At 44.1% G+C, this 17,204-nt stretch overlaps 1 protein-coding gene across 1 annotated transcript; it reads left to right on the top strand.

The window, feature by feature from the left end:
- Nucleotides 1–3,945: 3,945 nt before the first annotated feature.
- On the top strand, nucleotides 3,946–8,140 carry COX7A2 (cytochrome c oxidase subunit 7A2). The gene is made up of 4 exons (XM_076333085.1): nucleotides 3,946–4,046; nucleotides 5,389–5,478; nucleotides 6,969–7,053; nucleotides 7,927–8,140. The coding sequence occupies exons 1-4, from the start codon at nucleotides 4,029–4,031 to the stop codon at nucleotides 7,983–7,985; spliced, it is 252 nt and encodes an 83-aa protein (XP_076189200.1). The 5' UTR covers nucleotides 3,946–4,028; the 3' UTR covers nucleotides 7,986–8,140.
- Nucleotides 8,141–17,204: the final 9,064 nt, after the last annotated feature.

Raw genomic sequence — 17,204 nt, 5'->3', positions numbered from 1 at the left:
AGTGTGAAAATGGACTCCAAGGTAGAAAGCCCAGTTGCAAAAAGTTCTTTTTTGTAGTAGTAGTAATACTAAGTTTTCCTCAGATCAGCAGAAGTATTTTCATGTAAAAATACCCTACGTTCTAGCTCACTGAATCTGTTCTGATCACCGTATTGCCTTCTGTGCCTAAATGTGAAGTCTAATCTTACTTGACAGTTTCAATTAAGACTAAAGTCCATTACGAAATGGCCTGATAAGAATTAGCAGGTCCTTATATGACCTGAGTCTCAAATAAGAAACTACCTTCTTGTAAGCTTCCCATTCCAAATGTGCTCAACCTGTGTTTGAAAATAAAGTAATACTGTCCATCATTTGAGTTATACCAACTGCTGCTAGAAGGTCTGAAGTTGGAAAATTATCTTTCTCACTTCCTGTTGGGAAAGAAATGAAGAGGAATAAAAACATAAGTCAATAATTAATGAAGCTCAAGAAGTTTTAAAAAAAAAAAACATTGAAAGAAAGTAGATGGAGTTCTTTCTCACTGGACTCTGATTTCGGATAAAGATGACATGAAAGAAACAATTCAAGCAAACTGAATACCAGTTATGTACAAGTTTAATTGAATTTGCACCTGAGCAAGTGGATTGTGCTCAAATTTTGCAAAATAAAATGTTGAGACGCTTTAAGTAGTATTAGAGGATGCTTTAAGTAGTATTAGAGGGCCAGGAATGTAATTAATGATCTCATTAATTCTGTTATGAAAATTGGAAAGATTGGACTGTGATACTCTTGGAAGAAATGAAAAGATGACTGTCCCCAGGCTTGCCTACTGAGGTCTGGAGTTAGGGGGTTGAAGCTAGTGTATGCTTCACAGTAGATGCTTGTAAACTTCGGCATAAATCTTTGTTCTTTTAATGCAATTTTAATGTATTATACAACTTAAAGTAACTTGGAAAATGGTTATACTAAGATAGAATACAGTATGTTTTTTCTCTTCATACACAATGTAGTTTTCAACTGAGTTAGTCAATTATTTTGTTTGCAAGAAAAAAATTCAACCAGTGGGCAGGCAAGACTCGGGAGGTTTAAAAAATTGACATTTTCAGGGGTTTCCACTTCCACAGTTGGGTTGAATGTCAACTCAGTTGTTTGTGTGCTCTTTTTAGCAGAGTTTGCATACCTTTCTATTACTGGTTTAAGAGGTAAAACATTTTTTGTGATGAATGCTTATTAACATATAGATTGACAGCCCTGTTTTCATTCTGGCTTAAACAAAACTGTTTAACAATGAGTTTGATTAACAATTTTATTATTTTTCAATACAATACATGCAAAAGTTAGTCTGTCCTGCTAGGAAAAAGCAGTCTGAGTTTGCTTCTAGTGAAATATCCTCACCCTGAGGTGGCAAGTTGCCATTTCTTTCCCTCAAGTTTTCATTTCTTCATAAATTAATCAACACCGAAGACACCAGCTGTGCTCGCCCTGAGCAGTCATCTTGTAGCTTTGCTTGGTAGGTAACCCACATGCCAAGCTTTAAGTATGGCCTTTCTGTTGTAAAGTGTATTTTGGCAGACAATAGCACTGAAGCTCAGGTTCAGACATACCAGGAAATGGTCCACGCAGCAGAAATTAAGCAGTAATAATTTCTCTGGGGATTATGATCCTTTTACCAGTATCTAAATACAACTGAGTGTATAAAAATCAGAATGCAAATACTACATGCACTCATAAGATGAAAGATTCTAAGAGTGTTGTGGTTTAACCCAGCAGGCAGCTAAACACCACACAGCTGTTTGCTCACTCCGCCCCCCCCCCGAGTGGGATGGGGGAGAGAATCGGGGGGGGGAAAAAGTAAAATTCGTGGATTGAGATAAAGACAGTTTAATAGGACAGAAAAGAAAGGGGAAATAATAATGATAAAAGAATATACAAAATAAGTGATGCACGATGCAATTGCTCACCACCCAGCAACCGATGCCCAGCCAGTCCCCGAGCAGTGGTCGTTGCCCCCTGGCCAACTCCCCCCAGTTTATATACTGAGCATGACGTCACATGGTATGGAATGTCCCTTTGGCCAGTTTGGGTCAGCTGTCCTGGCTGTGCCCCCTCCCAGCTTCTTGTGCACCTCCAGCCTTCTCAGTCAGTAGAGCATGGGAAACTGAAAAGTCCTTGACTAGTGTAAGCATTACCTAGCAACAACTAAAACATCGGTGTGTTATCAACATTGTTCTCATCCTAAATCCAAAACACAGCATTGTACCAGCTACTAGGAAGGAAATTAACTCTATCCCTGCCGAAACCAGGACAAAGAGGAATGAATGGAAATCTATCTTGCAGTAGTAGTATTCTGTTATCCTATAATAGCACTGCTTGAGTATTTGAAAACTATTTGTTAAATAATGCATCCAATTTCCTCCTTTGTGACAATGCATCATATTTCTCCATGACTGCTTTCTGAATGGTATTTTTAATATTCTACTCGGCTAAGACTATACCTATAAATACTTCATCTTTGCTTTTTTAGTTTCTGGGGCAGCTCATCAGATTGAGAAGTGCTGTGCTTTGAGATATGTTTGTTGTTATTTCCATACTAGATTGAGCGCTAATTTGCTGTGTTTGACACACATTATTTATCATGAGGTTTGGCACCAGTGCAAAAGCAGTGTAATGCCAAAAACTGAGTGCACTGCTACTGCAGCAAAGCCAGGAAATAGCGTTCCTGACAGCATTGTATTTCAGCGTAAGGTTGAAGCACGAGAAGATGCAATTATGGGGCTAGATCTGCAATGCAGAAAAAACACAGGGTTCTCAGAGCACTTTCTTGAAGGGCAAATAGATTCTTCCTTTAGATCAAATAGGCTTGCACTTCGTACAAATCTGGCATTACTTCACCGTCTGTAATTATATATTGTGAAACATGAAACTGAAGTTGGGTTTTCTTTTTTCACATGCGGAGTACTCAGCATCCCTGCTCCTAATGGGGTTTGAGGCAGTGGGCAGGTACACGCTTTAGTTTTGTTTCCTTCCGTGTGTAGTGGCTCAACGAGGGATGCCGCATCTATCCCAAGGGCGTAAGACCCCCTCGGCTGGCTCAGACCCAGGCTCCGCCTAGCTCAGCGGCCTGCCTCCAGAGACGGCCAACGGGGGTGTCCAGGGAGCCCACAGGAACGGGAGCAGCCCGCGGTGGTACTCCCGCCGGGACGCGCTTCCAGCCCTCTGCGGGTCTGAAACTTTTTCATGAAAGGCGATTTTAAAACCCGAATGTAGCAGCTCCGAGGGGATGTTTCCTTCGCGCGTTTGCCGAAGCGCCCTTTGAAGGCAGGGAAGCGGCCGGCAGCCACAGGATCCTGCGGCAACGAAGTTGCCCAGTTCGCGCTGTATGGCGTGGAGGAATACCCGCCGGTCTGACCCCCGCCTAGGTGCCTCTGTTTACCGCCCTGTCCTCCTTGTCGCTGGAGGCCGCGACCGCTCCCTCCTCGCCCTCCCTACCCCGCTCCCGCTGTTGTGGGGTTCACCTCTGGTTCCCGGGCCCCGAAAGCCGGACAAACATCCCATCGCACCCGACATCGGACAAAAATCGTGCCTGGCAGGGGGTGCGGGGTCTGGGTCTGGGCGTGGGCTGCCCCCTCTCACCCGCCCGGAGACGGCTCCTTGTGCAGCTGGCCGCCCCCGCTGCCTCCCCCACATCAGGGCGGGCACCCTTCTGCGCTGCGGCGCCGCCCGCCGCCGTTGTTTTACTGGGGAAAGGCTGTCGCGGGAGCGTGAGGAGGGGAAGAGCCTTTCTCAGACCAGGCTGGAAACATCCGGGGCCCGCTCCTGCCCAGAGCCGGGCCGGGCCCGCCGCCGCCGCCCTCTCCCGCCTCCCCCCCGGAGGGCGGACTGACGCGGCGGGCGGGGCGGGGCGGGGCGGGACGGCGCTGTCGGCTCTGCGGCGGCGCTCTGGGCGCGCCGCGCAGCTGCCTCTGTGGTACTATCGGTGGGGGCGGGGGAGCTGCTTCCGCTTCCGCTGCCCTTGTTGCCGGCGGGAGGTGACGGGACCAAGAGCCGCGATGTGGCGGAACCTGCTGGTGAGGCCGCCGGGCCGGGCCGGGCCGGGCCGGGCCGGGCCGGGCCGGGCCGGGCCGGGCCGGGCCGGGCCGGGCCGGGCCGGGCCGGGCCGGGCCGGGCCGGGCCGCTACCGCCGCGGCTACCGCTGTGTAGCCCGCTCCCGGGGCGGCGCGGGCAGCCGAGCCCGGCGCGGCAGGGCGGGGGTGTGTGTGGGCTCCCTCAGGGGCTGTCGGCGCCCTCCCGGGTGCCCGCCCGGGCTGCGGGACTCGGCCGCCTGGTGACCAGCCTGCCTGCCGGCCGCGCGAACGCCGGGTGCTGCTGGCGGAGCTGCTGGGGGGGGGCGGGGGGGGAAGTGTTACATTTCAGGTGCTGGCCCACTCGCTCCACCTAGTGCCGAGCTTTAGGAACTTGAAGGGATGGGAGTTAAGTCGGTGGGTCTAGGGTACGCTTAGTCCGTCTCTAAGAAGATAAATGTTACAGCGTGTTTATTCGGGGGTGGGGTGGGTGAGGGGAGGAGGTGTGTTGTTCCGTTGCTTGCAGCCAGCGTCATCTGGATGTTTGCCCCGTGGCTGCATTTTTAGCGGTGGTAGTTTTGCGGGGGAGGGTCAGTGTTATCAATGCTGCTTGCAGGAGACTGCTGGCAGCTTAGAGGTACAGCTGGTTCTTAACTTTGAGACTTGGCATGTTAGCGAAGGCAGACTTGTGAGCCGTCGGAAGAATTATAGATTATTGTTTCTGGTGGCCTGACCTGTGCTATGCCCCTGAGCACCTGTATGGTCTGACTGTGGAAACAGGTCCTAGCTTAGGACACAGCGGGGTGTCTTTAAAGACTGTGTGTGTGAAGGGGGGTGGGGTGGGGTGGGGGGGTGTCCTGCCTTCAGCTCTGTGAAGGTTAGCTCCTGTGCTGGTGGCTAGCAGGTGAACTGCAGCTATGACGGAAGATCCTTGTCTGCACAAACATGTCTTAAATGTCATTGTCCCCATCGCTAAAGTCAGACACAGCAAATGGTGCCTAAAACGGAGATCCAAGGCGCTGAGGTCAAGATTTCCCCCAAAAGGATGCTAATTATGAAGGTTATGCTGCAGATCCATAAATCTGTTGTATCTTACTGAAAGTACTTTTCCTGAGTTTTTCCTTTTTAGGTAACCAGTCAATCAGTCCTTTATGTAGTCTGTTGGAAGGTTGACTGAATTCAAAACCAGTGGGTTTTGGTGAAGTTTTGTTTGTTTGTTTTTAAAGACTTTCCTTTCTTCCTGTCCCTTCCACTTCTATCTTACTTTTCAAAGTAACTATTTCTACCCAGTGTGGATATAGCTGAAAAATGTCACTGTTTTTAAAGCACTGTTTATCTTTTATTTCAGGGTCTTCACCAAATTTCCCGGAGGACCATAAGCACTGCTTCACGCAGGCAGTTTGAAAATAGAGTTCCTGAGAAGCAGAAGCTTTTTCAGGTATTGAGTGAGCACTGATAGTAGGATAATGCTAGTAGAATAACAAGGTTTTAGTAGATCATAATTGCATACACTTTGTTTCTAAAGAACTGGTGAAAGTCCTCTTTACATCTGAGGTGAGCTCTTGAAATCAGTTGTATGACTACAGTGTTTGAAATCAGCAGTTATTTTCTACAGAGATGAAGAGTGTTTGTACATGCATACTTGGCTTGCTGCCTCTTTAGGGTTTTTTACCCTGTGAAATTATTTGTACCCGAGTTTCTTATGAGTAGTAGTTACTGTACAAAGAAAAAGACAAAGTGCTCTGAAATGAGATGAGATGGGGGAGTATGTCCTAAGAACAAATAGAGAAAAACAGCAAGTGAGAGGACAGAAGTACAGTGAAAAGTTAAACCTGCAATCTTACAGCTATATATCCATAGCTCATAGATGAGCCCCATAATTCTTAATGAGGATGCGGTATAATTGTACTTCTCAGTTATGAAAACAGTAAAGGTCTTAAGGGATTGGATTCACTCCTAGGAAATTATTGAATCTTAAAAATAATTTCTGAATTAATCTCTTCCTGATTGATAGGGCCACCTAGTGAGAACTAGCGGTTCTTCAAGTGCCAAAGCAGTGGATACCCAAGAGTATACTCCCAGCTGTGAGCCATAACCTGGAGCAGTAGCTTTGTACTGAGGATAGAGTAGACTGGGCTTCAGTGATGTGAAAGGGAAAAAGCATGTTAGAAGCCCCAGTTTAATAGTTTTTGTGTCTTGTTGCTTCCCTTTCCCCTGAAAGAGAAAGCCAGTCTTCTTGGGACACTGCCTAAGGGGCACAGTGTTCATTGCGAGCCAAGGGGAAGTGGGGATGTTGGCAATGGGTGAGGTCAGAGGTTCTGTTTCTGCTGGCGGAGATCTCTAGGCGTATCTCTTCCTCCTCCCATTCCTTACTTGTGGGGCAGCAAGTTAAGCTGGGCTGGGTTGCAGGTCACCAGCACTGGAGGCCGGCTTGAATTCCGTCAGCAGCGTGGACTTGCTGACAAGGGTAAAGATCATGTGGATCTGGTGTCTAGGAGTTTTACTGCAGGTGGAGCAAAACGATTTCCTGTATGACACCAGGTGATGGTAGAGGCTCCTCCCCTTGTCGCTCCCTATAGCAGGGATTGACTATGCTGGAGATGGATGGGCAGTTTCTAGGGATGGTAGTCGTACCCTGTGCACCCGAGGAAGCTGGCAACTGGTGTCAGAAGTGTTTAGGCATCTGCCAGTCACTGCTTTAGAAATGAATGTGCACATCATTTACTATACTTCCCTGGTGAGTGGTCACCTGATACCAGAGTGAAAGCTTGAAAGACAAAGTGGAATCTAAATAAGGTTCAGTGTCTTTTGGGAGTTGGGAAGATGATTTGGGGAAGTAATTCTTGTTCTGGGTAACTCTAGTTATATTAACACAATATTGCAAGAACTGTATTTAAATAGTTTCTTTTTGTCACTTGTTTCCATTAGGAGGATAATGGCATCCCAGTGCATCTTAAAGGTGGTATAATGGATGCTCTGTTGTATAGAGTCACCATGGGTCTTACAGTTTTTGGTAAGGCTAATACTAAAATATTTATGCTTTGGTACGATTTCCGACATGCTAATATTAAAATACTATTTCTTTGGTACAATCTCCAACATGACTGGTGTTTCCTCTGTAAATCGCTTACACAGTTCCTTCAGTCTGCTCTTTAGAACATGCAAAATGCACGTAGAGACGGGGGAAAAAACATTTGGGCATACTATATATTTATTTGTGCTTTCTCAAGCTTTTCAGATGGATTTTTTTTCCCCTGACTAATAGTACTATGGGCTGAATGCTCCTTCAGAATTCATGTGTGACGTTAGAGAAAACTAGAACTGCTTAGTCTTATTCTGAAAAGAAGTAAAATGTATTTATAGCACATACATATACCAGTTTTCTCACTAGCCTGACTCTTTCTAGTGCTAGGTGATGCTTGATGTGCTGAGGTTTCACATGCTGTGAAAACTAGCAGAATATATTCAAGCTTTATGATATTGTATATATTTAACCTTTACATTGCTTGTTACATAGTTTTCTAATAGCCTCTAACTTAAATATGCTGATCTAACGGATTTTCAGTTCAGTTACTTTAAGAATGAGTAACCATTACTTTATGATCGTCTGTGTAGGTTCTACAAATGTGCCTCTCCCCCCCCCCTTTTTTTTTCCCTGTTTCTTTATTTTTATGCAGTCTATGGAGAGGTATTTAAGGAATTTTTTTCTCTAAAATACGAATTACCAAAAATAATATCATTGAGATGTGGCTATGGAAGTGTTTTGTGTCTGAATTGCAGCTGCTTATTGTCACTATTTCTTCTGGAACAAAGTGGGAAAGGAAAGCCGACTTGAAAGGAATTCTGTTTGCCATTCTGAAAATACCTTTTCTGTCTCCTAATTCAGGAACAGCCTATGTTGTTTACCAGCTGCTTGTCACTTCAATGCCCAAGAAGCAGAAATAATTCCAGTTCAAGATGCCTCAGTGACTAGCATCTCTTCGTCCAATTCCATGTGACTACGATGGCAGCTTATACTTATAAGCAGTTGGCTTAATGCTTGGAATCATAATTTAATTGTAACATGTTAACTGCAATCAATAAAGCAGTTTTTGTTGTGTTGTGGTGGTCTGGACTGGATCATGTGTTCTACACTAGAGTGCTTTTTACTTCCAGTAAATGTACATTGAGTTGATCGATATGCAGATCTTTGAATTGTGAGCCTCTTTTCTTTCTACGTGGTTTATGTTAGTATTTCAAAGGTGAGTTAAATGCCCTGAATCCCTATAAGAAAGTGATATCTTGTCTTTATTGTAGGAGTTTCCTCTTCTTGCTTTAGTGGAGCAAATTAATCTTATAGTAAATGATTAGGATTTGATTAAACCTGTGTGGAAATGAATGTTGAGGACTTGATGATTATGCTGTATCTCTGCTGTCAACTGCTGGAAGTTGACTGTAATACATCTAGAAATAGAGAAATCTGATTCCTGATCACCATTCAAAGGTGACAGTTTTTACTACGTAGAGGTGATAACACCGTCCTCTGCAGCTCTAGGGGCTTAGAAGTAGTCTCAGTTGAACTCGGCACCTTCACCTAATAGACTTTTTTTTGCAGTGGCTTTTCTGTGCTGCAGCTTAATGGAACACTAAAAGAATATGAAAAGAATGAAGATTTCTAAGCATGCAAATATGATAAGCAGGTGATGGTGTATTTATCTTGCTGCCCATGAAATCAACATATATATGTTAATAATGATTAAGACTTGATAATCTTCCAATGTTGCCTCATCTTTCAGGTGGCTAAAGCCAGCTTGTTCTCAGTCAGTAGGGTAAATAAAGCAATTGGTTCTTTAGCATAAAATTTAAAAAAAGTTTATTAGTTTGAGGGTGTTCTAGAGCAAATAGTAAAGTGGAGGAGGGGCACAATGTGTTAATACTAACTGTACTAATGCAGTGCTAGATGTTCTCCACTGATTGAAAAGGTTTACAGGGACAATTAGACAGATACTCTGGCAGTTGACTGCTAATTTGATCTAGGCTGAACTGGACCCTATTAAGCCAGAAATACTGAAGATACTGAAGGCAGTGCTTATAAAAGCTTCAAATTCTTGTTAATAAATTTTGACAGTTTTTAATGCTCTTCTGGAAGAATTTCTTCAGTGCTCTCTAGCTTCGAGGATAGGCTAAATGCTTAGAGAGACCACCTTCTGTCTCTACGAATGGTACTCTTCTGCGGTTTGAGAATAGGAGTGCCCCATGTCTGTAGGGTAGGAGCAGATCTAGTTCCTAAGTACATCCCAGGTGAAGTGGATTAGGTTTCAAACAGTTGTAGCATAATTTGGGTTGGGAGGGACCTCTGAAGGTCAATTGCTCCAATCTTCTGCTTAGAGCAGTGCCACTTCAGAGCTACGCTGCGTTGCCCAGGGCCTTGGCCAGTCGCACGGGGAGTGTTTCCAAGGGTGGAGATGCTACAGCCTCTCTGCAACCTGCTCCAGGGTTTCACTGTCCTTTCTCGGAAGAGAGAAAGTTTCTGGGATACAGGAATACACGTGTTTAAAGGATGGTTGTTAGTATTCCTGTAACACAGCTCTAAAGGAAGCCACAATTGCACTTGACTACTCCTACCTAGATGACCACGAATTTTACAAACTTAAAGGGGAAAGCAGGTATCTTTTAATGTCTTATGTTAAGACCTCTCAGAAAATGAGGCAAAAGCTGTAGGCATGGCTGAGTTTTAGGTTGCTGTTACTCCTTCATGTCAGGGTGTCAGTAGCTGCTGCTTCTAAAGCTCAGTCAACACTGGTTTCTGGGAGAGCTGTCAGCTCTGCTCCGGTATCGTTTCTACTGGGTCAGTCCAAACTTTCTGGCAGCAATTTGAACTATGCCTTAAGCTAGGTTACATGCCTTAGCAATAACATGGTTGAGGAGGGCTCACCTGCTCTGTTTCACCAGCAGAACTGTATGACAGCTCTGCGTATGTAGAGACACACCAAATGGCTGATAAAACTAATGGTTTGATCATGAACCTTTCCAAAGTCCTCCTCTTTCAGGGGCTGAGGTGGTGTTTATCAGCTTGCTATGACACTGACAACCACAAATACAACTGGAGATCCACCGTTGACTTGGGGGGAGAAAAATTTGATTGTGGTTTAGAACTGGGCAGGGATACCCAGTAATAACTGTTAGCTGCTACCATGTATTTAGGAACAAGCCTTATATCCAAAGTAGCTAGTGCTGTCAGTGGAAATGCCTGCTCTATGAAAACTGCTTCTAGGAAGCATCTTTAAGTTGGTGAGTATGAGAATCACTTGTAAGCTACTCTGATGCCTCTTACTAGCTTGACTATTGCAATTACTGGGGAAGAACATCTCTGGGAACCAGTGGTAGCTGTGCATCCCTAGTTGGCTTTTATGTTCCTAACACAATTTGTGCCTTTGTAGCCTTCCTGTCAAGTTGCTACTCGTGGGTTGTTATGCTGAAAGTCTGGTGTTGACTCTGTAACAAATAGAGCTTCTAAAAAAAAAAAACAACATCAAAATAATTCTTTTGTTTCTCTTCTCAAGGAAACAGTGGGTTTTCCAAAATGTGAAAATGAGCACAAAAATCTAGCTTCCCACTACAGTACTATTTTAAGCCTCTTGTGGATTAAGTTTGTTTAGAATTTTTCATTGCTATCCTGGAGAACCAGAGTATGCCTGTTAAACTTGAGGCAAACTGGAAGAGAAGGGCCAGTGTATTCAGAATTCTCTGGTAGAACCAAAAATCTTAAAAAAAGAGAGTGGGGGAATACCCCTCGATGGCAGTCTCTCTGCATAGGTGGGTTTGGCCAACTGCATGACTAAAAGAGTAAGAACTGCCTGGATGGATGTCTCAGAAGAAGGTTTGGGAAATGGGATACAGCTTATCTTGAGATGAACATTGATGCCTACAAGGAAGAGAAGCCTCACAGCACAGCGAACTATACTTCACAGCATGTGAAGGAATCGGTCTGCTCTCTGCGACACTGGTAAGGCTTCTGCTGCTACCACGTGCCCAGGGTTACTACCAAGATGTGGACCAAGTGGTGGGCGTCTGGAAGGCAGCGTAAGGAAAGATCAAAATCTTTAAAAAGCCCACATCCTTTCCCACCCGCAGGAATTATGAAGAATATTGAAAGAAGGACAATTGCTTAAATAGTCTAAATTATAAAAATCCTGTGATGTGCTAGGCGGTAAACGCGCGTTTCTGTGCGCAACCGAAGCAGAACGTGCAGCCGTTCTTGTTCTCGCAATGAACCGCATCTCAGAGTCCACTGTCTCAGGAACGGCGGCAGCTTGTGAGCTGTGCTGCAGGCAGCAGCCCTGGTGGGAGGGCACGTGGGGTAAATGCAAGCTGGGAAAAAGACCTTCGTGCTACAAAGTGATCAGTATTTATAGACAGAGCCTTGAAATGTTATTTAAATGGATAACAAATGACAAGAAATTGTTCTGGCAGAGGTGGGTCTAGTAACCCCGAGACGTGTCCCTGGAGCCTGCAGCTGGAGGCAGGCGGGAGAGCGGTTGGCACTGCCAGGGCCGCGCTGTGCTGCTGCCGAGCGCTCACGGGGTGGCGTGCGCAAGCCGTGGGTCTGCCGGCACTTCTGGAATTTTTCTGCTGCAGGAGCGGTAGGAGGATGAAACCAGACAAGCCCCACGGCCGGCTGCTCAGCACCATTTTCTGGGACTGCGCTACAAAGCTGACAGGGAAATTCCCATCTACTGTTCAGTCTATATGTGTAATTTGTTGCAGGCATGTCCACATCACAAGCTGCCAGCAGGTGTAAACTAGGTGCCTATACTGTCTTTCTCTAGGAAAATGCAAAAAGAGAGCCATGCATCTTCTCTAGGGCTAAAATTAATGGAAAGAGTTTGGAAGTATCTGAAAATTTTACCTTCGGTCTCCCTATGGGTATTTTATGCGTAGAAGAAAAAAAAAATAAGCAACATCTATTACTCCTTGCTAATGTGAAAAAATGATAAATTTTAAAAAATAAAATGGTAATATGAAGTCATGGGCTGCTAGCAGTTAACACACTCAAATTGTGTGCTTTTCTTGTCTGATTCTATTACTGTAGTGCTTAATTACTATCCTTAAATCAATATTTTCTGGAGTTAGGTATTATACTAATGTACAACATTGCTACCTTACTGCAGTCCTACTTTTGATTTGTGTTTAGGCAATACACATGGTGTCTTTCCCTGAAAGAGATTTCATGTAAACTTTATTTTCTATTTCAGGTTCATGTAAAATTTATTTTTCAGTTACTGTTCTTAGAAATGGTAGCTATAATTTTTTTGTAGTTTGCTTTAAAGGATGGGAAAGCCTCCTGGAGCTGAGGACATGGGAACGCTGTCCTGGCTTCCACTGAGCTGGGTTGTTCTAAATGTCACCCCTAAAAATATGGGGTACATTTTCTGCTAGATAGGCAATGAGTACTCCATCTCTTCCACTTCCCTTGCCATGCTATTTTTCATTATATAAGCTTTTAAACTTATATGGTTTTAAGGTTAACAAAGAAAGCTTAGTAGTGTGCCGGCTTTGGCAGAATGAAAAAAAATTGTTCATCCTACTGTAAGAGAAATGACTATTCAAACAATAATCAGACAGATGAAACAGACGAAAATTAAATCATCAGTATTGCAGTTCTAGGTTACACAACCCCTTCTGAGACTCCAGATGTACAGACCATGTTTTACTTTCTCCACTGTGAAGGTAGCTCAGAACTAGCTGCTCTTAGAATTGTGCCCTGGGCTACATTTTCTTGGCTGCTGAATACATGTGTACATTGAATTAGCCTGACACACACAAAAATTTCCCCAGTAAAAGTCTGAGGACTAATAATACACAATTACAGCATTGGCTTCCTAAAAGACACCATGAAAAAAGTTCAGAAACTCTCAGAAGTAAAAAGAAAACACCAGAGAGACCTCTAAGTGTATGAACTTACCTGTACTTTTTTTCTTTTTCCAGATCCCAGAGTAAAAATACCACTTTTCTAATATTGCTCACCTTGGCTATCACTGCTCTGAACTATGAGAAGGCATGATGAAATTTTTTTGGCATCTTTCATATTAAGCTGTCCTTCCTTACGCTCCCATTCTTTCCCAATTCTGTTACATATCAAAGAGCTGGAGGTTGATCTTCATAGTTGCTAGAGTGAATCAGACTTTCAAAGACAAGATCAATCTGATCAACCTGACTTGACCCTAAATAAGGTATTTAGGTGGTGAGTAAGTCAGAACCAACGTACCTTTTCATGTGCATGCTTGTGCAATTATTTTTTTAAAGAAGTTCTTTTTAATAATAACACCACCTTCTCTAGTATAACTTGCCTGAGCCTTTCCACTTATTTTTTCAGTACTCAGTCAATTCTGCTGTAAAAATAATGGCTTGTCCAGAAACACAATCTGAGGAGAATCTCTTGGCTGTACTGTACTTTTTCTGAATGTGAGTATTCAAGTCTTCAAACTCGGTGGGCAGCGCATACGGTCTGTGATATATGTTTTGGTTTTGTCTCAATATTTCTCAAGAGTTGCTCTTGTTATTCACAGGTTTTCTATTAGACCAACTGATCACAGGCTTCCCTGAAATACATGTAAAGCTAAAGTACACTCGTATCTATTTTCTCAAAAAGATACGTCCTTGCAAAAAAAGGTAATTGGCCAGGATTCCCATTTATAAATGTTATGACAAGCCAAATTCACTCGCAGGGGCTGGGGAGGTACTTGAGAGAAGGGTGTTATCCCACTGAGTCCCCAGTCAGGCAGTCCTGGTTTTAGCTCCTTGGGGAATACCAGTGTCTGTATACAGTTCACTCAGCTCACAAAATATTCACTCCTATTGCATATAACCTGCTGTGTCCTAGAGAAAACTGCCAAAGAGGGATGAATCTGTCCTTTGCTAATGTGTTTCTTTCCTTGAGTTCCCAATCCACCAATCCGAACTTTCTGAAACGTAAGGATCTTTCCTCTCCTCTGTCTGGTTTAGGCGGTGAATGTAATTATCTTTCCTATCCCTCCCCAGTATTTTATTGTTTTATTGCTATGTTACCAACTTTGGTATTTTCATTGGTGAAACTGTCTGTCCCTTGACTTGTTGTGTCTTTACTGGCTGCAGAAAAGGCAAGATGCTGTCTGGTGGGCATGAAAATAAATTGGAAAGGGATGATCAGGTAAGATCCAGTAATAGTTAAGCTTTACATATACCAGAACATGGAAGGAGCTACAATAGAAAACACCACAGGAGGCTTGGAGGTTTAGAGTCACCTAAATTAAGGCTTCCTAAATAGAATTGTTACAAACTAAGTATGAAATAAACAAGGTCACAATATTGCTTTAAAAGCATATTGCAGCATAAGTGCTCTCTTTCCTCTATGAGCAACACACATTTGACTGCTAACGGAGGTGTAAAATAAGAGTGTGTCTTGTGATATGTCAGTCTAATAAAATGGTATCCTTACCATTAGAGGTGTACCGAGGAGTAACTCTCTTCTTGAGGCTGTCTGTGAGACATCTCACCTAGAGATGCAGTTCCCTGTGATTTCACCAGGAGCAGCAGCAGAATGTTTTCCTTGAAAAGAACAGTAAGGTGTTCAACTGAGATACTTTATATGTACTAATCTGAAAGCGTTTCAGCTGCCACAAGGATCCAGAAACAACTTGGACTGTTTCTTAATTTCTTTGGGTTAAAAATTCTGTAGAGGACTTCTCACGGCCAAAAGAGACATATGTTTGTTTGTCCAGTTTTAACAATATCTGAAACAGCAGCAAAAAATTTAAATACTTGTAGATGGCTGTCTCATTTTCCACAGAAGTTTTCCCTTTTAACCAAGAAAACTGAGCTGTGCAGGACCTGAAGTATGTGATCTGCCCAAAATGTTCTCACTCCCAAATTAAGAATCCTCTAAGAGTTTCTACGCAAATCTCCTGGTATCATTCTCATCAATGTGACTGTAACATTATGCACAGATATTCACAGGTGCTTTTTGGAATAAAAGGGAGAGAGGGAGATTCGGTGCTGCTAGAGCTTGTCTCACCTGTTGAGACAGTTTGTTCCCAATAACCGTGAGCAGCTTCTGTTCCTGCAGGGGTGCAAGGAGAAGCTTGTGATTCCATCAGGACCTTTAAGCTACAAATGTGTTCTTTAACTAATTGAGTTATATATGTTTAATATCAAAATGGTTCCACATTGTTTCATCTCAACATGAGCACTTACTCTGGATGACTAACGCCCTGGGACCTGAAGTTTATAATGGAAAGGCTGACACACACATGCAATCTAATCTATCATAACACTATGCAAAAGGGAATTATATAATTAAAACATTTTAATGATCTCTATTGCTCAGTGGGAAGTTACAAGTCCCACAGGAGCCAGGCCAACTTTGTTATCGAGGTTTATTCAGTCATCTCTTAGGAGCAGTAGGTCACATTTTACTAAATATAGTGTGGTGTGCTAATATGTGCTATGTGTGGAGCATTGCACTGAGACCACTGTGCCACAGAGCTGGAGCGCGGTGCACCGAGTGGTTAGTACACCTTCTCCCTTTGACTGAGATTTTCAGAAATAAGTGCCTAAAGTTAGACTCCTAAATCCATACTCAGACATTTACATAAATAGCCTGATTTTTTAGAAGAGCAATACCAAGAAATTATCTTCTATTAAAATCATGAAATAGAAAAAAGTCTTACAACAACAAAAAAGGATTTTATTATTTCTGGAAATAGTACTCAAATCATAGAATAGTTTGGGTTGGAAGGGACTTCTAAAGGTCATCTAGTCCAACCCCCCTGCTGTGGGCAGGGACATCTTCAACTAGATCAGGTTGCTCAGAGCCCCGTCCAACCTGACCTTGAAGGTTTCCAGGGATGGGGCATCCACCACCTCTCTGGGCAACCTGTGCCAGTGCTTCACCACCCTCAGCGTAAAAAATTTCTTCCTTCTATCTAGTCTCAGTCTACCCCCCTTTAGTTTAAAGCCATTCCCCCTTGTCCTGTCGCAACAGGCCCTGCTAAAAAGTCTGCCGCCATCTTTTTTATAAGCCCCCTTTAAGTACTGATAGGCTGCAATAAGGTCTCCCCAAAGCCTTCTCTTCTCCAGGCTGAACAACCCCAACTCTCTCAGCCTTTCTTCATAGGAGAGGTATTCCATCCCCCTGATCATTTTCATGGCCCTCCTCTGGACCCGCTCCAACAGGTCCATGTCTTTCTTATGCTGAGGGCTCCAGAGCTGGATGTAGTACTCCAGGTGGGGTCTCACCAGAGCAGAGTCGAGGGGCAGAATCACCTCCCTCAACCTGCTGGCCATGCTTCTTTTGATGTAGCCCAGGGTACGACTGGCCTTCTGGGCTGTGAGCGCACATTGCTGGCTCATGTCCAGCTTTTCATCCACCAGTACCCCCCAAGTCCTTCTCAGCAGGGCTGCTCTCAATCCCTTCATCCCCCAGCCTGGATTGATACCGGGGGTTGCCCCGACCCAGGTGCAGGACCCTGCACTTGGCCTTGTTAAACCTCATGAGGACAGATTTCTGAGAAAAGAAGAGGGGAATCACAACTTTTGGTTACCCCAGCTTAATTACTTATGAGGTGTAAAAGCAGTTTCTGAAGGGAAGACACAAAGCTTGGGAGTGGTGCAGGAGCGACATCAGCTGTAGGCAGTAAAAGCTGCATATGATGTGTTTTACAGAGTTAGGCAGGAACCTCTGTCATACTCTTTACCTCTCTGTTCGGGTCTGAAATCCAAAAGCAGATAGGTAGAGACTGGAAATCACTACCATCTAAACATCTTTTGATCAACATCAGGCACATTTGCTGGTCTCATTCTGGTCCCCAGTAAATAGATATTTACATGAACAGACTACAAAGCTTGGCACCAGCAGAAGACTTGGCTGGCAAAAATACCAGAGATGAAAAGTAAAAGCGCTCAGTCCAGTTGCTTAAACTTGGGTGTCTAGCACCATTTCAGGCTATATTTGAGGCGTTTGCTTGGGGCTGGCAAATACAACAGAGGACCTGCAGGAGACTCGCACTCATGTTATAGCAGCTGGGGGCCTAGCAGTATGCCTGTGGCACCCAAAACAGCACTGGGGACTTGCCTCTGCTTCTGAAGTGGTCTAGGACAGTTTGATATGTGCCAGCATATACGGGTCCTGGGCTGTAGCTGGCAGCT

The sequence above is a fragment of the Aptenodytes patagonicus genome, chromosome 3 (genome assembly GCF_965638725.1).
Source record: "Aptenodytes patagonicus chromosome 3, bAptPat1.pri.cur, whole genome shotgun sequence".
NCBI classification, from domain to species: domain Eukaryota; kingdom Metazoa; phylum Chordata; class Aves; order Sphenisciformes; family Spheniscidae; genus Aptenodytes; species Aptenodytes patagonicus.
Note: the sequence above shows the minus strand (reverse complement) of the source record. Positions and strands in the feature narration are given on the sequence as shown.

What these genes read in the sequence shown, in the direction of transcription:
- COX7A2 (XM_076333085.1), top strand. An exon ending in AGAAGCAGAAGCTTTTTCAG is followed by an intron (nt 5,479 to 6,968) that starts GTATTGAGTGAG and finishes TGTTTCCATTAG; the next exon opens with GAGGATAATGGCATCCCAGT. An exon ending in CATGGGTCTTACAGTTTTTG is followed by an intron (nt 7,054 to 7,926) that starts GTAAGGCTAATA and finishes CTCCTAATTCAG; the next exon opens with GAACAGCCTATGTTGTTTAC.